The sequence below is a fragment of the Trichoplusia ni genome, chromosome 12 (assembly GCF_003590095.1).
Source record: "Trichoplusia ni isolate ovarian cell line Hi5 chromosome 12, tn1, whole genome shotgun sequence".
NCBI classification, from domain to species: domain Eukaryota; kingdom Metazoa; phylum Arthropoda; class Insecta; order Lepidoptera; family Noctuidae; genus Trichoplusia; species Trichoplusia ni.
Genome location: NC_039489.1, coordinates 6,075,260 through 6,090,088, shown reverse-complemented (window position 1 = coordinate 6,090,088; position 14,829 = coordinate 6,075,260). Strand labels below are relative to the sequence as shown.

The 14,829-nt window shown below is 34.4% G+C and overlaps 1 protein-coding gene across 1 annotated transcript; it reads left to right on the top strand.

Moving 5' to 3' along the window:
• The first annotated feature begins 10,624 nt into the window (after positions 1-10,624).
• LOC113499631 (vitellin-degrading protease-like) lies at positions 10,625-14,215 on the top strand. The gene is made up of 5 exons (XM_026880162.1): positions 10,625-11,150; positions 12,104-12,275; positions 12,692-12,944; positions 13,267-13,416; positions 13,933-14,215. Exons 1-5 carry the CDS (start codon positions 11,108-11,110, stop codon positions 14,107-14,109), a joined length of 795 nt encoding a protein of 264 aa, XP_026735963.1. The 5' UTR covers positions 10,625-11,107; the 3' UTR covers positions 14,110-14,215.
• The last annotated feature ends 614 nt before the right edge of the window (positions 14,216-14,829 follow it).

The following is a 14,829-nucleotide window of genomic DNA, read 5'->3' as shown; positions in this document are numbered from 1 at the left end:
CCATTATGTTAACTTAGCGCCTGTCTTTACTCTTTGAAATCTAATTTTAGCAATTATGAAAGACATTATATATCGTTGCCATTCAATTTATACAAACTGTACGTATAGCCGAGTGGTTGAGGTCACCACGCCAAAACCACTGTGCGTGTCGTGTCGCAGGTTCGATCCCCGCGTAGGACAAGTATTTGTGTGATCCACAAATGCTTGGTCTGGGTCTGGGTGTCATTGTGCATGTGATTTGTATGTTTTTAAAACCCCCGCGACACAAGGACTATATCCTGTCCATAATCCTCAGGTTTAACAACATGCAACGAGACAAGTGAAACTATATCAAAGTTGAGACAAAATTAACTCAATATTTTCCATTTCAATCAAGTAACTTAAAGACTCTATAACGCTGACTGAGGTCTGTTCACTTCAGTTTCTGAGTAAATTCAAAGCTTTGACTTTCATTTGTTGATCTGCTCATAGACTGCCAGAAAACCCCCGTACTATAAATCTTAATACTTGATACAGGATTAAGACGATCGTGGAAGAGAGATGGTGCTTGACAATTCGCATAGTGACGTTCTTTTTCCACAGCAGCCACATTTTGCTGGTAGTTTATTAGTAAGAGTGCAGTCTCAATATAGGAGCATCAACTAATAAAGGCTTTATATTCTGGTGCATAAATTAATGTTGATCGAATGTCCGTTATTAGATTTTGGGCTCCATACATAACGTGTTATGTTACACACAGGGTCACTACAGATGAGATTTTGAGGAGCATCGTATTTTAATTTCAATTAGTTAGAAATAATATACTACAGGCAGAACAAGGAGCCATACGTATGCTCTAGCGAGGGTGATGATACTTTAATAAAATGTTACTGGTAAGGGCTTTGAAGAAAAATAGTCAAGTGTTTGGTCACCCAAAAACACTGTTTGTGACTTCTTGCGTGTTCGATCTCTAGGTAGGACAAACATTTTTTGTGTGATCCACGACTGCGTTCTGAGTTTCTGTCTTTTTACACGTAAGTTGAATGTTTTAAAAGCATCGTGACACAAGCATTAAATTCCTTACTAAGAAAATGAATAAGTCGGAAATGTGTTTCACCTTTTGGGAGGTTTTTAAACTCTAATAAATGAAGAATGTTTTCCACGGCAGACTAATTTGATTTGTTAAACCTCACACGCTGAAGGATTTTAAAACAATTATTGTAATAACCGGGAGGCTATACCTAGAATTTAATATAAATAAACTTAATAAAATTGTAGGCTTTTAACATATTCATAAAGTTACTGTTGTTTTTGGAGCATAATAGGTATATGATAGCATTTGTAAGTAATGGCAGTGAATGAAAACTATTCTAAAACAAACAGTATTATATTCTACTAGCTGTTGCCCGCGACTTCGTCCGCGTGGTTAGAAGATATAAGTTATAATTTATACCTGCATTCTATCTATCTATCTGCCTTCTATCTATCTTGTAGGATTCAGTCAGCGTTTGCAATGTAAGGGCAAAAAATGTGTTTTTTTACGACCTCACATTAGAAACCTCAAAAATTGTAGCCTATGTGTTATTCTGATGTATAAGCTATATTGTGGTAAAGTTTCATTCAAATCCATTCAGTAGTTTTTACGTGAAAGAGTAACAAACATCCATACATCCATACTTACAAACTATCGCCTTTATAATAGTAGTAGGATATATAATACTGTTTGTTTTAGAATATAGTGAAATATTTTACTATTTAATATGTTTTTCTTATTCAAAAGATAGCAAGAATCCAAACATTATATCTGCTTCAACTATTGGTTAAAAACGGCTGTCGATCAGATGGTTAAGCAGTTGATCTTTCAGAAACTTTATTAAAATATAATTTAAAGTTTTACATGTGAAAGGATAAATTATGTAAATAAACTATTTTAAGTTTAAAAACTATTCAAGATTTCATTTTAACTTTTTACGTTACTGCAAATGTTGAATCTAATTTTTTTTTTAGCACATACTGATTCTTGATAAGGAAGATAGTGAAAGACATCGCTTCACAAAATATCGTTGTTGCATAAAACCATAAGTGAATATCCAAGAAACAAGAGACAAACAGCGACACCACTCCTTATTCTCTACCGCATCGAGATCACATAAACTGGCGACATACACTTTGAGAATTCCTCAGAATTTCCTCAAAACAGGATGGTGAACATAAAATTGACAGAATAGCTGCGCGTACCAACCTTATAAACTCGATTGACGGGACGCTCCACGCTTTCGCGAGAAAACAGACAAACTGAAGCTGTGACCAGGATTTAGGAAGCTGTGAAGGTGTGTAAAAAATTCCGGTACAATCATGAAAAATGTTTTGTTTAAATACAGCACTGCAAGCCTATACTAGATTGGGAAAGGAACAAGTACTAAAGTAGTACAAGTAATATACGAATATTAATATTTATTGTGAAAGACAAACTATAAAAAAATAATAAACAAATTATTTTGTTTTTTTTTATGGCTCATGCTATGGCCTACAGTGTCGCAAATCCGACTCCCGCTTGACCGGTTTTTTTGTTGTCCTTGACATGTTATTCTGCCCTGTGCTTTACTCAAAATGTGTGTAAAATAATTTCTAGTGTGTCATAATGTAATTTCTAAGTATTTAAATCAATATTGATCTAACAATAGGCTTGAGAATTGATTTTATTCGTTCAAACATTGCAAATATACTACATATAAGATCTAAATAAAATAAAATAATAATATGAAGATTTAAATACTATTCAACAACTTTGTTTGCAGTTTTGATAATTCTTTTAAAACCTTGTCTAGTGTAAACAAGATAAAATTCATATAAATTTTGTTGGAATGTAAATATTTGTATAAACAAACTGCTTAATTGCTTTTTGTTTACAAAACTTTAAAACAACACCTGGTGAATTATTTTACTAACTTTCAAGGTCAAAGTTTACTCGTAAGTAATTACGGCTCAGTTCAATGGTCAAAAGTGTTATTACTATTCAAAGAAAAATAGTTTTCTGGGCTTGCTTGAGTTAACATTAAAATTTCATATTTGTCAGAAACATCCTGATAAGAAACGACGAAACTCAGGCGTCATCGCCTCTTTTTTAATCCTGAGAAAAACGGGCTACATAATATGTCATATACAAAACTGATGTGAATATCATAGATAAAGATTGCCTGATATGTGGTGTCTAAGGGATCAATGGTCGTTGCTAAACCTCTATAACAATACCATTTGTTCCCTTAGAATTTATCTTACACGTGCATGAAGGATTGCAACGCATTGCCATACACCGACACAAAAACGCTTATGACGTAGCACGGCGGTTCAGATTTAGTCAGTGAGAGTCTGACACTACCCATTTCCTCCCCCGAAGAAGCGGATGTCCATGAGGATTCCCCCGCCATACCAAACAAAAACGGCACTCGGAGACTGTCGCGGTAAAGCTATTGTATGAATTTCTGTATTCGGTCAAGACGCTCAAGGCCCGCGATAGAAGCTATGCAAAAGCTTAAAAAATGTCAATTTTACATTTTGCCACATCCTTCCTTTCACACATCCCACTATCGACACCACATGCATTATTGCAATCTTCTGATCCAATATTATTGCATCTTCGAGTATACGCGAACACCTTGTGGACTAAATTGAATTTTTCTGTCGCTTCGTGACGAACAATTTGACTTTATAACCTATTCGATGAAGATATTGTGTCATGTATATTGTTTTTCTATTGGGAATGGTTAGATCACATTTTTGTCGCATTTCGACAATAAGGCATGGTCTTGGTGCTCTTGAGGTTCTATGCAGTGATTTTTAGCATGAGGTGCAGGCTGGATTCGATCTTAACTAAGTACCAATGCGAATTTATGAAAGGTATATGAACTTAATAATTACAAGACACCACTGATAGAACGGTAGAAGAAAACATCGTAAGGAAACCTGGTTTCCAAACTGACTTTCTAGTCTAAAATCTTCAGAACTCGGTGAGCCAGCGTGGTGATAACTGATCAAATCTTCCCTATTTGCTAATCAAATTATCCCAGAAATAGAACGTATATAGGCTGATACATTATAAGAAATTTCTAAATTCTAAGACACCGCGCACAAACATCGGAATCTGAAATCGCCAACCCGCAGTGAGTAAGCGAAGTGAAGAATGTTCATACCTTCCTTATAAAAGAAATGCCTGTGTCCAGACATAGGAACTTTATATGTCGGTATAATGATTTTCTTCGAACCAATAACTGTCTGAGTAATACTAGTGACATTAGTGACATTTGGACAATCGTTAAGAACACCCAAGTAAGTATATAAAATCTATACTTCTATACTAATATATAAAGCTGAAGAGTTTGTTTGTTTGAACGTGCTAATCTCAGGAACTACTGGTCCAAATTGTAAAAATCTTTTTGTGTTGAATAGACCATTCATCGAGGAAGGCTTTAGGCTATAAACCATCACGCTGCGACTAATAGGAGCGAAGATACAACGGAAAATGTGAAAAAAGCAGGGCAGGCATAAATCATAACTTATATCTACTACCCACGGGGACGAAGTCGCGGGCAGCAGCTAGTAATAGATAAACCCTCAAGATCTAGTCAAAACAAAACACTAACAATATTTAATATTTGTCACCATCCATTAATGTTATATCGTTGGCAAGTTTATTGGAAGCTTCAGTCCGTCGGAAAGTATCTGGTTTCAATATTTTATTGTGTTTTCTTAGTCCGGAATATCGGGAATTTATTGAGGGCCTTGTAATTGTATTGATATTGACATTGTATGAATGAACTTTATATGTTTTTATTTTTGAACGAGGGCGAGAATAATTGTTCATTCGTGATATTTGGCGCTTTATTTTTAAGCGTCAAGTATTCTTTTGAAAAGTGTTTGTTTAAACCTCAGTCATATTTAATTACCTACTTTACTGTGATTAGACATTAATAACTTTCCTTTTTTTAACAACGTACCTTCTACTTAGGTTTTTAATGTACCAAGACGCCCAGACTCCCTTTCGTGGAAGAAGTTTTCGTTAAGATGGTTCTACTGTGTGTCAAAATAACTAGCGTTCACCATGACGATTATTCATGTTGTTGCCCTTTACTTTATCAAATAAAATTTCTCATTTAGGATATATCGCAGTTTTGCCAATAATCCGCAACGAATTGTTATTGTTGGTGCGCTGAACAGCATCAAGAAATTCCATAATTGTCAGAATCGCACCTTTGCCTTGCATTTCTAGGTTTAAATAAGACCTTTTTCTTTTCCTCCCTCGGGGGAACGGGTAGGTCAGACTCTTACTGACTAAACCTGAACCGCGGTGTTGCGTAATCTGCGTTGTCCATGAAAATAAAAATGCATTGTAATAATTCACACAACTTAAAAAGACCTAATTGATAAACTTCTGATCTTGCGTAACACTCGCTAATAGACCACTGCAAACGATTAATTCAACTTCAGCCTACGAACAAAATCTCCAGCTAATATACTAGTAACTTGTGTTATTCCCATTCATGTTACCTTCGTAAGAAGTTTTATAACTTACTTATTGTTCCTCCGAAAACAAAGTGAGGACATTCCTTTTCCCGTAGTTTCATTCAGTTTACCGAAGTTGCAGGTAATTTACGCTTTGTTTAGTGGATCGAGAAGTTTCGCTGGGAAGCCCTTTGTACGGTCAGAAGCAGGAACTATTGTATATGTTCATATATAATGAGTTCTTGTTGTGGGGTTAAGAAAAATAAGATGGGTTTGACACTTAGTAAAGGACACCACACCAAACTCGCTGTCTGTGACGTGCCGTGGGTTTGATGCCCGCGTTGGACAAGCATTTGTGATCCACGAATGCTTCTTCTGAGTCTGGCTATCTCGTGAATGAGGCTTAAATGTTTGCGAATCCGCTGCAATATAAAGACTTACTCTTTTGTAATAGAGTCGTTTTTAAAGGAAAAAAATTAAATGAAAGTTGTTGGTTAACTCTATCACTCCAATTTTAATAAAACGGAATGTGTTGACGGTCCTCTGTTGCTATCTCTACGCAAGATATATGATAAGTCAATACGCACTATTCAAATGGATAGCAATAGTATAACTTCAACCCATGTCGAGGACGGTGTTATCCGCCCGTTATTCACCAGGTTGTATCTCATGAACCGTGACAGCCAGACAGTTGAAATCTTCACACCTGATTTATTTCTGTTACAACTATAAAAACCAACCAAGACCAGATTAAAGATCGAGAATAAAGGATGTTGTTTCGCAATAGAACTATTCGTCACAAAAGTGACAGTTTTTCGAAAACAAAATCGAAATAAAAAGTTTTTATTTCCAGTAGGCCGTTTTCCAGGCACTTTCAAAACGTTAAATTGATGGCTCTAGTTGCGTTTTTTCTTTAAACTATACTTATAATAAGGAAAGATCAACTTGTTATTAAACCAGTTCAAAAGATTAATCAAAACCTAATTAAAATTCAAACCGTTCTCTCCTCTAAGATACAACGCTGTCCCTTCTAAAATAAACAAATTTAAATTAATATGAATAAAGAAACACCACTCTTCAGTTAAAGTCATCGTTCACGTTGACATTTGAGTGATGAGTAAGAGGATACCATTTAAACTTGTTTTCCCAGAGGCCTTCAGGCAGTTCGGCGGTCGCCCGATTTGAATCGGAACTTTGCATAATTTCGTCCGCAGTCATTTCGTTCCAAGTACTTTTTGGTGAATTTAAAGCGGTCGGCATTTTGTGAAACGGTTTTTTAAACTTTATTTTTCTTTTGGAAGGTCTTCGTACTGTACTAATAAAGGCATTTTTTTCTAATAAATACCTACTTAGAAAGTGCATTAGAGCATTTAGGAAGCGGTGAAGAGTTGTTGAATCAGGGAGCTGTCCAAAGTCGAATTTTACTTTCGGGAAATGCTACTTAGTAGCCTAATTTCTTATTTTGCAATCTTTTAACTGTTTCTGAAATAATACTTATAAATCACATTGTAAAAACCCTGGAAAATTAAAAATACTTCTTATCTTTCAGCGTAATCCTCATCCTTCGTTTTTGAACAACCATTATTCAAGTCACTTAATCTAAAAGATTCCGCGCGAAGCTAAAAAGAAATAAACTAAGCTTTCCTAGTATTCTAGTAGTTGCTTGTAAGGGGTTTGAGCCTGCAAATACTCGCACATATTATTTAAGAGAAATGCAAACGCTTGTTATGAGCATGTGACTTAAAGCGATTATTATAGTTCGAATCCTATTTCTCATTTACCCGTAACATCCATGGGTAAAACACATGTACATTTCGCTTATATGGGGCAATAGTTTATTCACTCCGTTAACGCGATAACCCGACTAGTTTAGAACCAACCGGTGCACGCATGTGACTTGTATGTTTGTAAAATTCCCCGTGACAAAATTATTAAATTGCTAAGAGTGAGGGTCATTTTTATTGAAAGGAGAAACAAAATAAAACAGATTTAGATACTTTAGAAAATTATTTTAAAAAGTCACATTGGTACTTTGCCTATACTGTGACCGAACCTGCACCTCGTCCATATGAATTTTCATGCATAAAGTCGTAAGACTGCCATGAATTTGGCAGTGACGTAATGAAAAATATAAATTTTCTTTTTTCGATATTTTTTTAAAGCAGGCCAAAAAAAATGTGTCAAGGACTATAAATTAATATTTTGGACATTAAATCTGTTTTAGGAAGTTAGTAAAAAAATATATTAAAAATAAGACGCAAAAAGAATATTTAATACGATGTAATTAAATTAAAAAGAACGAGATCCCAAAGAGGTTGTCGTGTTTTTAATTGACTTTTAACTTGAGAAGCCTGTGTTAATTAGTTTATTTTATCCTGTTACCAAGCACCAACATCACAGATTGGCAATTTGAATAAAAAATCTTATATAAAAGGATTATGAATAAATAATTATAATCAGTTTAATAAACTGGATTATTTCCTGGTTATGCTCGGCGCGTTTATATTAAAAATGCTCATAGAGTTACCATAACAGGAATATTGATTTGTTTTTAGGGCACTATACCTACTAGGCGAAAACGAAATTTTATTGCGGTTTTTTTCGTTTATAGGCCACTAAAGACTTCTAAAGCATATAGGCTCTAGCAACACCTCTAAAGTTAGCGAGTATGACTGGGCAATTACTAAAATTAAAATTCTGAAAATTAAATCAATTTATGTATTTTTATTACCAACTTATGATACCTTTTGATCTTGTCTTTAAATAATACATACAGAAACTAGAAAATAATTAATGATGAAAATATTTTCTTTTTGTACTTCTTAGGGACCATTAACAAAAATTTTGATGTTCAGTAAAAATTATAAGAAATCAAGTAATAATTGGAACTTGGCTCGTACGCCATTCTTTTTTTGCATATCGCAGACACAATCAGACATTCTTGGAAAAGTCTAATGGTTGCGAGAAATCTGAGGTTATCTATAATTGAATTATTTTGATCGTGTTTCTGTTACCAAGGTCATTCACTTTGTGCTCAAGTTAAAAAGTCGACGATAAAGAAAAGACGAAAATAAAATTAAAATCTAATGTTTTTCTTAGTATTTTAATTGAAGTAATCCTTTAATTGGATGCAAATGACAAATTTGGAGACAAAAGAAAAAAAGGGTTCTGACTGAAATTGAGTTGAATGGAGCGGAGCAGGGCTAAAATTAATTCAATTATTTTTTAATCGACTCCCGCACTATATTTGAATTTGTTTTGGGTGGTATTTTCCAAACATCTAAGTATTCACCTTAGGACTCATTTTCATTCAACAGGGGGATTGTCTGAAACGGTTACCGTCCCTACGCCCGGTACCCGGTGGTCCCGATACACGAAGGCCAAAGGAAGGAACATGGGTGGGTGGATCATTAGGAGTCTGACACTTCCTCCGACTCAGCTCAAAGCGCAAGACATGATGCTTACGACTGGGCTTGGCTCAGCTCCGCTTTTATTTTTCTTCTATATAATAGCTTATCCCTTCTTTTTTCTTTCGCTCGTAGTGAGAGTATTAGGAAGATTTTGTCCTAATAGATTTACTTCAGATTGATATCAATAATTTATATCGATACTTACATCGATATTTAAATCGATAATTTCAAGATATTAAATCGTTCCCTGGGACTCACAGAGCTAAGGTGCTAAGTTTTTTATTGGTTATGTGTCATCGTGGATCCTGTTTTAAGGGTGGTTATGGGTAGGAAAAGCAGGCTTAACAAATAAAAAAAAATAAGTCACATGCATGAGACAGTCATTAAAAATAAATTGAAGGTAATAATAAAAATTGAATGAAAAACACGGGATTTTTTTGTTATCACCTAACCAAAACAAACAAAAATAAAAATAAACAAACCAAAGTTATCAATGAAAACAAATAATTAAATACAGAACCACGGTCACAGTTTATCGCTAGTTTGAAACAATGACCTTGACATAATAACGTGACATATAACTTTATCAATAAAATCATCTAAATAGGAGTATTTACTAAGATTTGATGACTAAACAGATGTAATTAAATGATAAGATTATGATGCAAACATTATTTGGCTCAGGAATTCGGCCAGAAGCGAGACTAAATAAGAGTTCCGTACGAAATTTAATATTTTTGTTATGTCAGAGCGAATTTTCTTATTATTTTTAAATTTCTTGACGGTTTTTAAGCAATAGCCCATAATCCACAGCTGGGTAACACGATAAGAGTCTCATGTATTACGTAAAGCACTATTACAATCGCAAATTAGTCGAATAAATTTTAGTCCACACGAAAATAAATAGTATTCATTAAAATGGTCAAGGCTGAATTTGAGAGTTAGGGGTTCCTTACAAATTCTAAAGTAAGAATAATTTCCTAAAAAATAAATTAATTTTTGTTGTGATCGCGGCAATCATCATCATCTGTGAAAATTAAAAAAAAGAACAAACAAAAATACCTTTGTTGTAGGGCTCAATATAATCGACTTCGGGTACGAAGTCTACATTCACTCCAAGACAAAAAATACAAGTTACAGTCATATTATCTAAACCTCATTTCAATTAACTCTTTAAACATAGACATCTCCAAATAATTTTTCGTCCTTATTGCATCTACACCCAAACTGACCTCGATCGGAAACTTCATGATAAAGGACTCTTTCGAAAACTGGTCGGGAACGCCCGAAAACACACGAGTGCGTTGCCAAGTACCTTGCATACGCTGGACATTGGAGCGAACCACTCAATTAGGATGCTTTATTCGAGTACCAGTTGAATTACTGATTATCTGGGACTGGTCTTTGTGTATAGTTTCACCTGAGTTTCATTCGTGAGCGGTATCGACGTACGATTCAGTCAAGTGATTTTGTAGTTTTGTTTTTCTTTATATAAATTGTTCTTTTATATGCTCTGCTATATTTTTGAAATGTATTCATGCATGGTATGTTTTTATTTAGAATCACACTCATTTTGAAACGTCTCCAGGGTTCAAGGTTTAAGAAACGTCTAAAAATAACTGAATATATTCTTAGAAACTAAATGGTTTCAAAAACAATTTCACAAAAATATGACTTAAGTTCAATGATGCGGTAAACAAAGCATTTACTTGATTTATTCATGGATGGCTAAAAAAAAAAGAGTTTTACAAGCTCTGTTATCAGAACTCTTACCTTTAACCGATCATGAGCGAGGATGCTAAGAGTTCCATCAAATTTATAACCGTACCAGCTTTTGCTAAACCTAGAGTTATAGATATCTTATTTACTATTGTGGCGGCAGCAAAAAAGATGATCAAAATTACGTCTGTCTAGCTTTCAATGTTCATGACTTTTAGCCCGCCGCATAGACAGCGGGGCCTTAGCATTACTGTTCCGTGTTTACCCTTTAGGGACGGAACCCTAAAAAATAATACCAAGAATAACCGTCACTTATCAATCATGTTCATTCCCTCGTCTGCCTAATAGCAAATAAACTTGAGATTGAATTTTATCAGTCGAGTATGGTGTGAAGGTTTTACTATCAGTTAAATTATGATGACCTCAATAATCTTTTGTAATATTCAGGTATAAATGTTCAATTATTACGAACAATGGACAGTAGTTGTAATTAATTCAACATGCTTCCCTTGCTTTTGTTTTTCGCGTTCGTTAGTTGTGTCGGTAAGTTTTTTGGAGAAGGAAATTTGGAAATACCTACGAACGTTGAAGTTAAATAATAGAGTGAAAATTTTGAAAAAAAAATATAGTGTTAAAAAGTGTTCTTTTAAAATTCTCTTGTCTTCAGCCGTTGTAAGTTGTGGGCTGAAACTAGTTTTCTTCTTCGAAGTTTTTCAGTGGTCTTAAGTAGGTTGTAATTGAGTACTTTTTTGCGGATTTAAGAATTCTTGTCATCTTTCCGAGGTCTGAACTAGATAGGTATAGGTTAGTTTTTATCTCGAAGTTTGAGCTTCTTTTCTTTGTAAAGTTTGAAGCTGTGAAGTTCGTGAAGATTTATGTCAAAAGAATGAATTATGTGAAGACCTAGTTGAGTGTATTCATTAATCTTCCATAAATTATTAATTAATATCAGTTCCTACTCATTATTCCTAGCAGATTTACATTGAATTAGTTAAATAATACAATAGACAAAAAACATGTTTTAGAGGAAGAAGAACTCGTCAATTTAGATCTTAGCTCATTTAGATAATTTTTTTTAATAAATCAAAGGACGACTTTTAAAATCAAAAAACGCTAGCCAACAAAACCTACTTTTGACGCCGCTGTAAGTGAAAAAAAAAAAATAAAGCAATCGGGTACTTGACAAAATAAAATCTGTTTAGTTCGTCCGACAGATTTACAAAAAAATGTTGCTTCGTAGTTTTTATTTTTAAGGTGATAGAGGCATTTAAAATTCGTGCGACGTCACTTATCAGTACCTACGCTTTTTACAAGCAAGTGATGTTTTAGTACTACCATTCATTTACAGTCTGAAGTGTTTTTAATCTTCCTTGCTTTTTAATAATGTTATAAAATTAAAAATACATGTACTTACAATATTTTTTGGAAGTCTTTTTAACGAACTAAACAGATTTCTACAATTAGATTTAGCCAAATCCCCTATTAATGTGTTCCAGTATCGACACCAGCGGGGAAATCCCTAGCTGACCTCAAGATAGTTGGTGGTGAGGACATCGATATCACTGAAGCTCCTTACCAAGTGTCACTTGTGCGAAGGGGAAGGCATGCTTGTGGTGGTGCCATTATTGATGATGATATTGTATTGACTGCTGCACATTGTGTTAGTGGGTAAGCATTTAGTTTTGTATACTGTAGCATAGGGATTGAAGTAGGGAGAAGTGATTTAAGTGTTTTGGTATAAAGTAATTGGGATTTTTGCAGTGAAAGTTTTAATGTCGAATTTCGGATCCCTCTTTGTAACATCAAATATTAAGTTTTTCAAATGCATTATACTCGTAATTCATTTACTGTATTTTCAAAACGAAAAACAAATAAGCGTTGAACCATGTTAAAAACGATAAAAGATATTCCTTGTGTTGGTTAATAATTTAAAGTTTTTTTTTGTATTAAAATTGTTTTATAATTTATTCTTATAAAAACAGCTACAAAAGAAAATTCATCTTTTAATGATAGGTTTATTATCAAGTAGGTACATTAGTCTAGAAAATTGTCAACCCAAAAATTTAATCTTTTCTCCTCATTAGATCATCACCTTACGAATTCCAAGTACGAGCGGGATCTTCATACAGCTATGGAGGCGGCCATTTATACCCCGTGGGAGACATCCTGTGGAACCCAAACTTCAACTATCGTAACATGGACCATGATATTGCCATCCTCTGGATGTCCAGACCCTTCAACTTTAGCGACAGTATAGCGCCAGTAGAGCTTATGAAAACTCATGAAGAAATTGATGATGGTGATCTTACTATGGTGACTGGATGGGGTAATATTTTTGTAAGTATTAAAGTGTACTCAATATCATAATAGGTAATACTAGTCTGTAAAGTAAATGAACCACTGTGGAGCAATGGATTGTTCTATATAGAAAGGGATTAAGCATTGGTCAAAACGCTTGCTTCCTGCAGAATAACGATTCCAGATTTCATTATAACTTTTAATAAGTCGTATTACAATGTTCTCGTATCGGATTCGACCCATCCCTCACGCATAAAAATAAGTTCACATTTAATAGTTCGAGATCACCATAAGAGATGAAACAGGACAAAGAAAAAAAAAAGTATAAGTACTTGAAGACTGTACGAAAATTAATTTACAGGAAAATGGCGGCTACCCGAGTACGCTCCAAAGGGTTTTTGTTCCTAAGATGAACACGAAGGCTTGCGACGCTGCATACAAACCCGTCTACACCATCACATCCAGGATGCTCTGCGCTGGTACTGAGGAAGGTGGAAAGGATGCTTGTCAGGTAACATGTAGACTTTATTAATATGTGCTTGTCATTGTCTAATGGAATGAGTAAATGCCGAAACCAAAATTGATATTCTAAACCTAGTTAGGAGCTTGTGGTGTGTAATCATTGTAATTTTTGTTGCTTTCGATGCCGATCCAATCATTTAAATGTCTGAAAGTAAAAAATCGATTATATTTAAATTTAATTTCAAGTTTGTACACATACATTGGAAATCAATTACGCGATTATTATCATTGTTAATGTTGGTACTAATTATATCACTTTACCTAAAGAGACCAAAGTCCTTTAACGAATCCCTTCATATTTTTTTATTAGATAACTAATAGCAAAACATTAGTCTGACTTATTGCTCTAATAGTTATTGGTCTTGCTGTTTCGAAGATCTGGTATCGTTTGCCTCCCAGAACCAATTTTTATGATGCACTAGTAATGATAAAAATTTTGCCTTGTTTAAGACTAGATGTCATTAGGTGAAAGTTGTGAAAGATTCTAAACTCTCTGTTCTTCCAGGGCGATAGTGGCGGTCCGCTGGTCTACAACAATAAACTGGCTGGCATCGTGTCCTGGGGTCTCGGATGTGCCAGACCCGAATACCCGGGAGTCTACTCCAAAATTTCGGAACTACGTCCCTGGATCGATCGCAACATGTTTAACTTACGTCTAAGACATTCAGTACGATTTCCTTAATAATTTAAATTAATACCGAATAAATATTTAAATCTATTTGCGATTTTATTTGAGAATCATTCCGCACCTGTTATCTTTTAAAATGGTATTCTGTCATAAATGCAAGTCTCCCTATGTCAGTTGTCAGGAAAAAAATATATTTTAACCGTACAATTTTAGGAGAAACTCAAACATATATTATATTATTTTAATTAATGTTGAGACACAGCGCTAAAAGCAAATGCGACAAAGTAACGGCAAAATTGTTTTCACAAAAATGAGGCCAAACTAAAGAATACAGCGGTTCGTTAGCAAACTTAAAATCGGATATGCTATGCAAAATTGGCAACTTACGTTACCTCTATCTCCATATTCAGACTAAACTAATGTCCCAACTTCGATAATATGGGAAAAAGTTTTTCGATCGTGAAATGCAATTTGAGAGAGGCACCATTCATTACTTTTCGTTCACTCGTTCTATTTAAAAAGCTACTTTTGTGCTTACTGAGGGTAGTTACTCTTTTAATTCAACCATTCAGGTTAAAAGCCGGGCGATACGAAGATAAAGGCGGTTTTCGCTTTCAGAGGGTTAAGAATAATGGTGGGGCTTATAGCACTGGAGCTAAGCGGTTGGTTTTCAAGCTGTTACAATAGCCTCTTTTACAGAATACATAGAAATTTTCGTTGGAAGATTCTACATTCATAAAAATTCGTGGTGGCCTAGCGGTTTTTCGTATGGAT

Coding starts and splice junctions, on each gene's coding strand:
- LOC113499631 (XM_026880162.1), top strand. CDS start 11,108: ATGCTTCCCTTGCTTTTGTTTTTCGCGTTCGTTAGTTGTGTCG. Junction 11,151..12,103: donor CGCGTTCGTTAGTTGTGTCG/GTAAGTTTTTTG, acceptor AATGTGTTCCAG/TATCGACACCAGCGGGGAAA. Junction 12,945..13,266: donor CTGGATGGGGTAATATTTTT/GTAAGTATTAAA, acceptor ATTAATTTACAG/GAAAATGGCGGCTACCCGAG.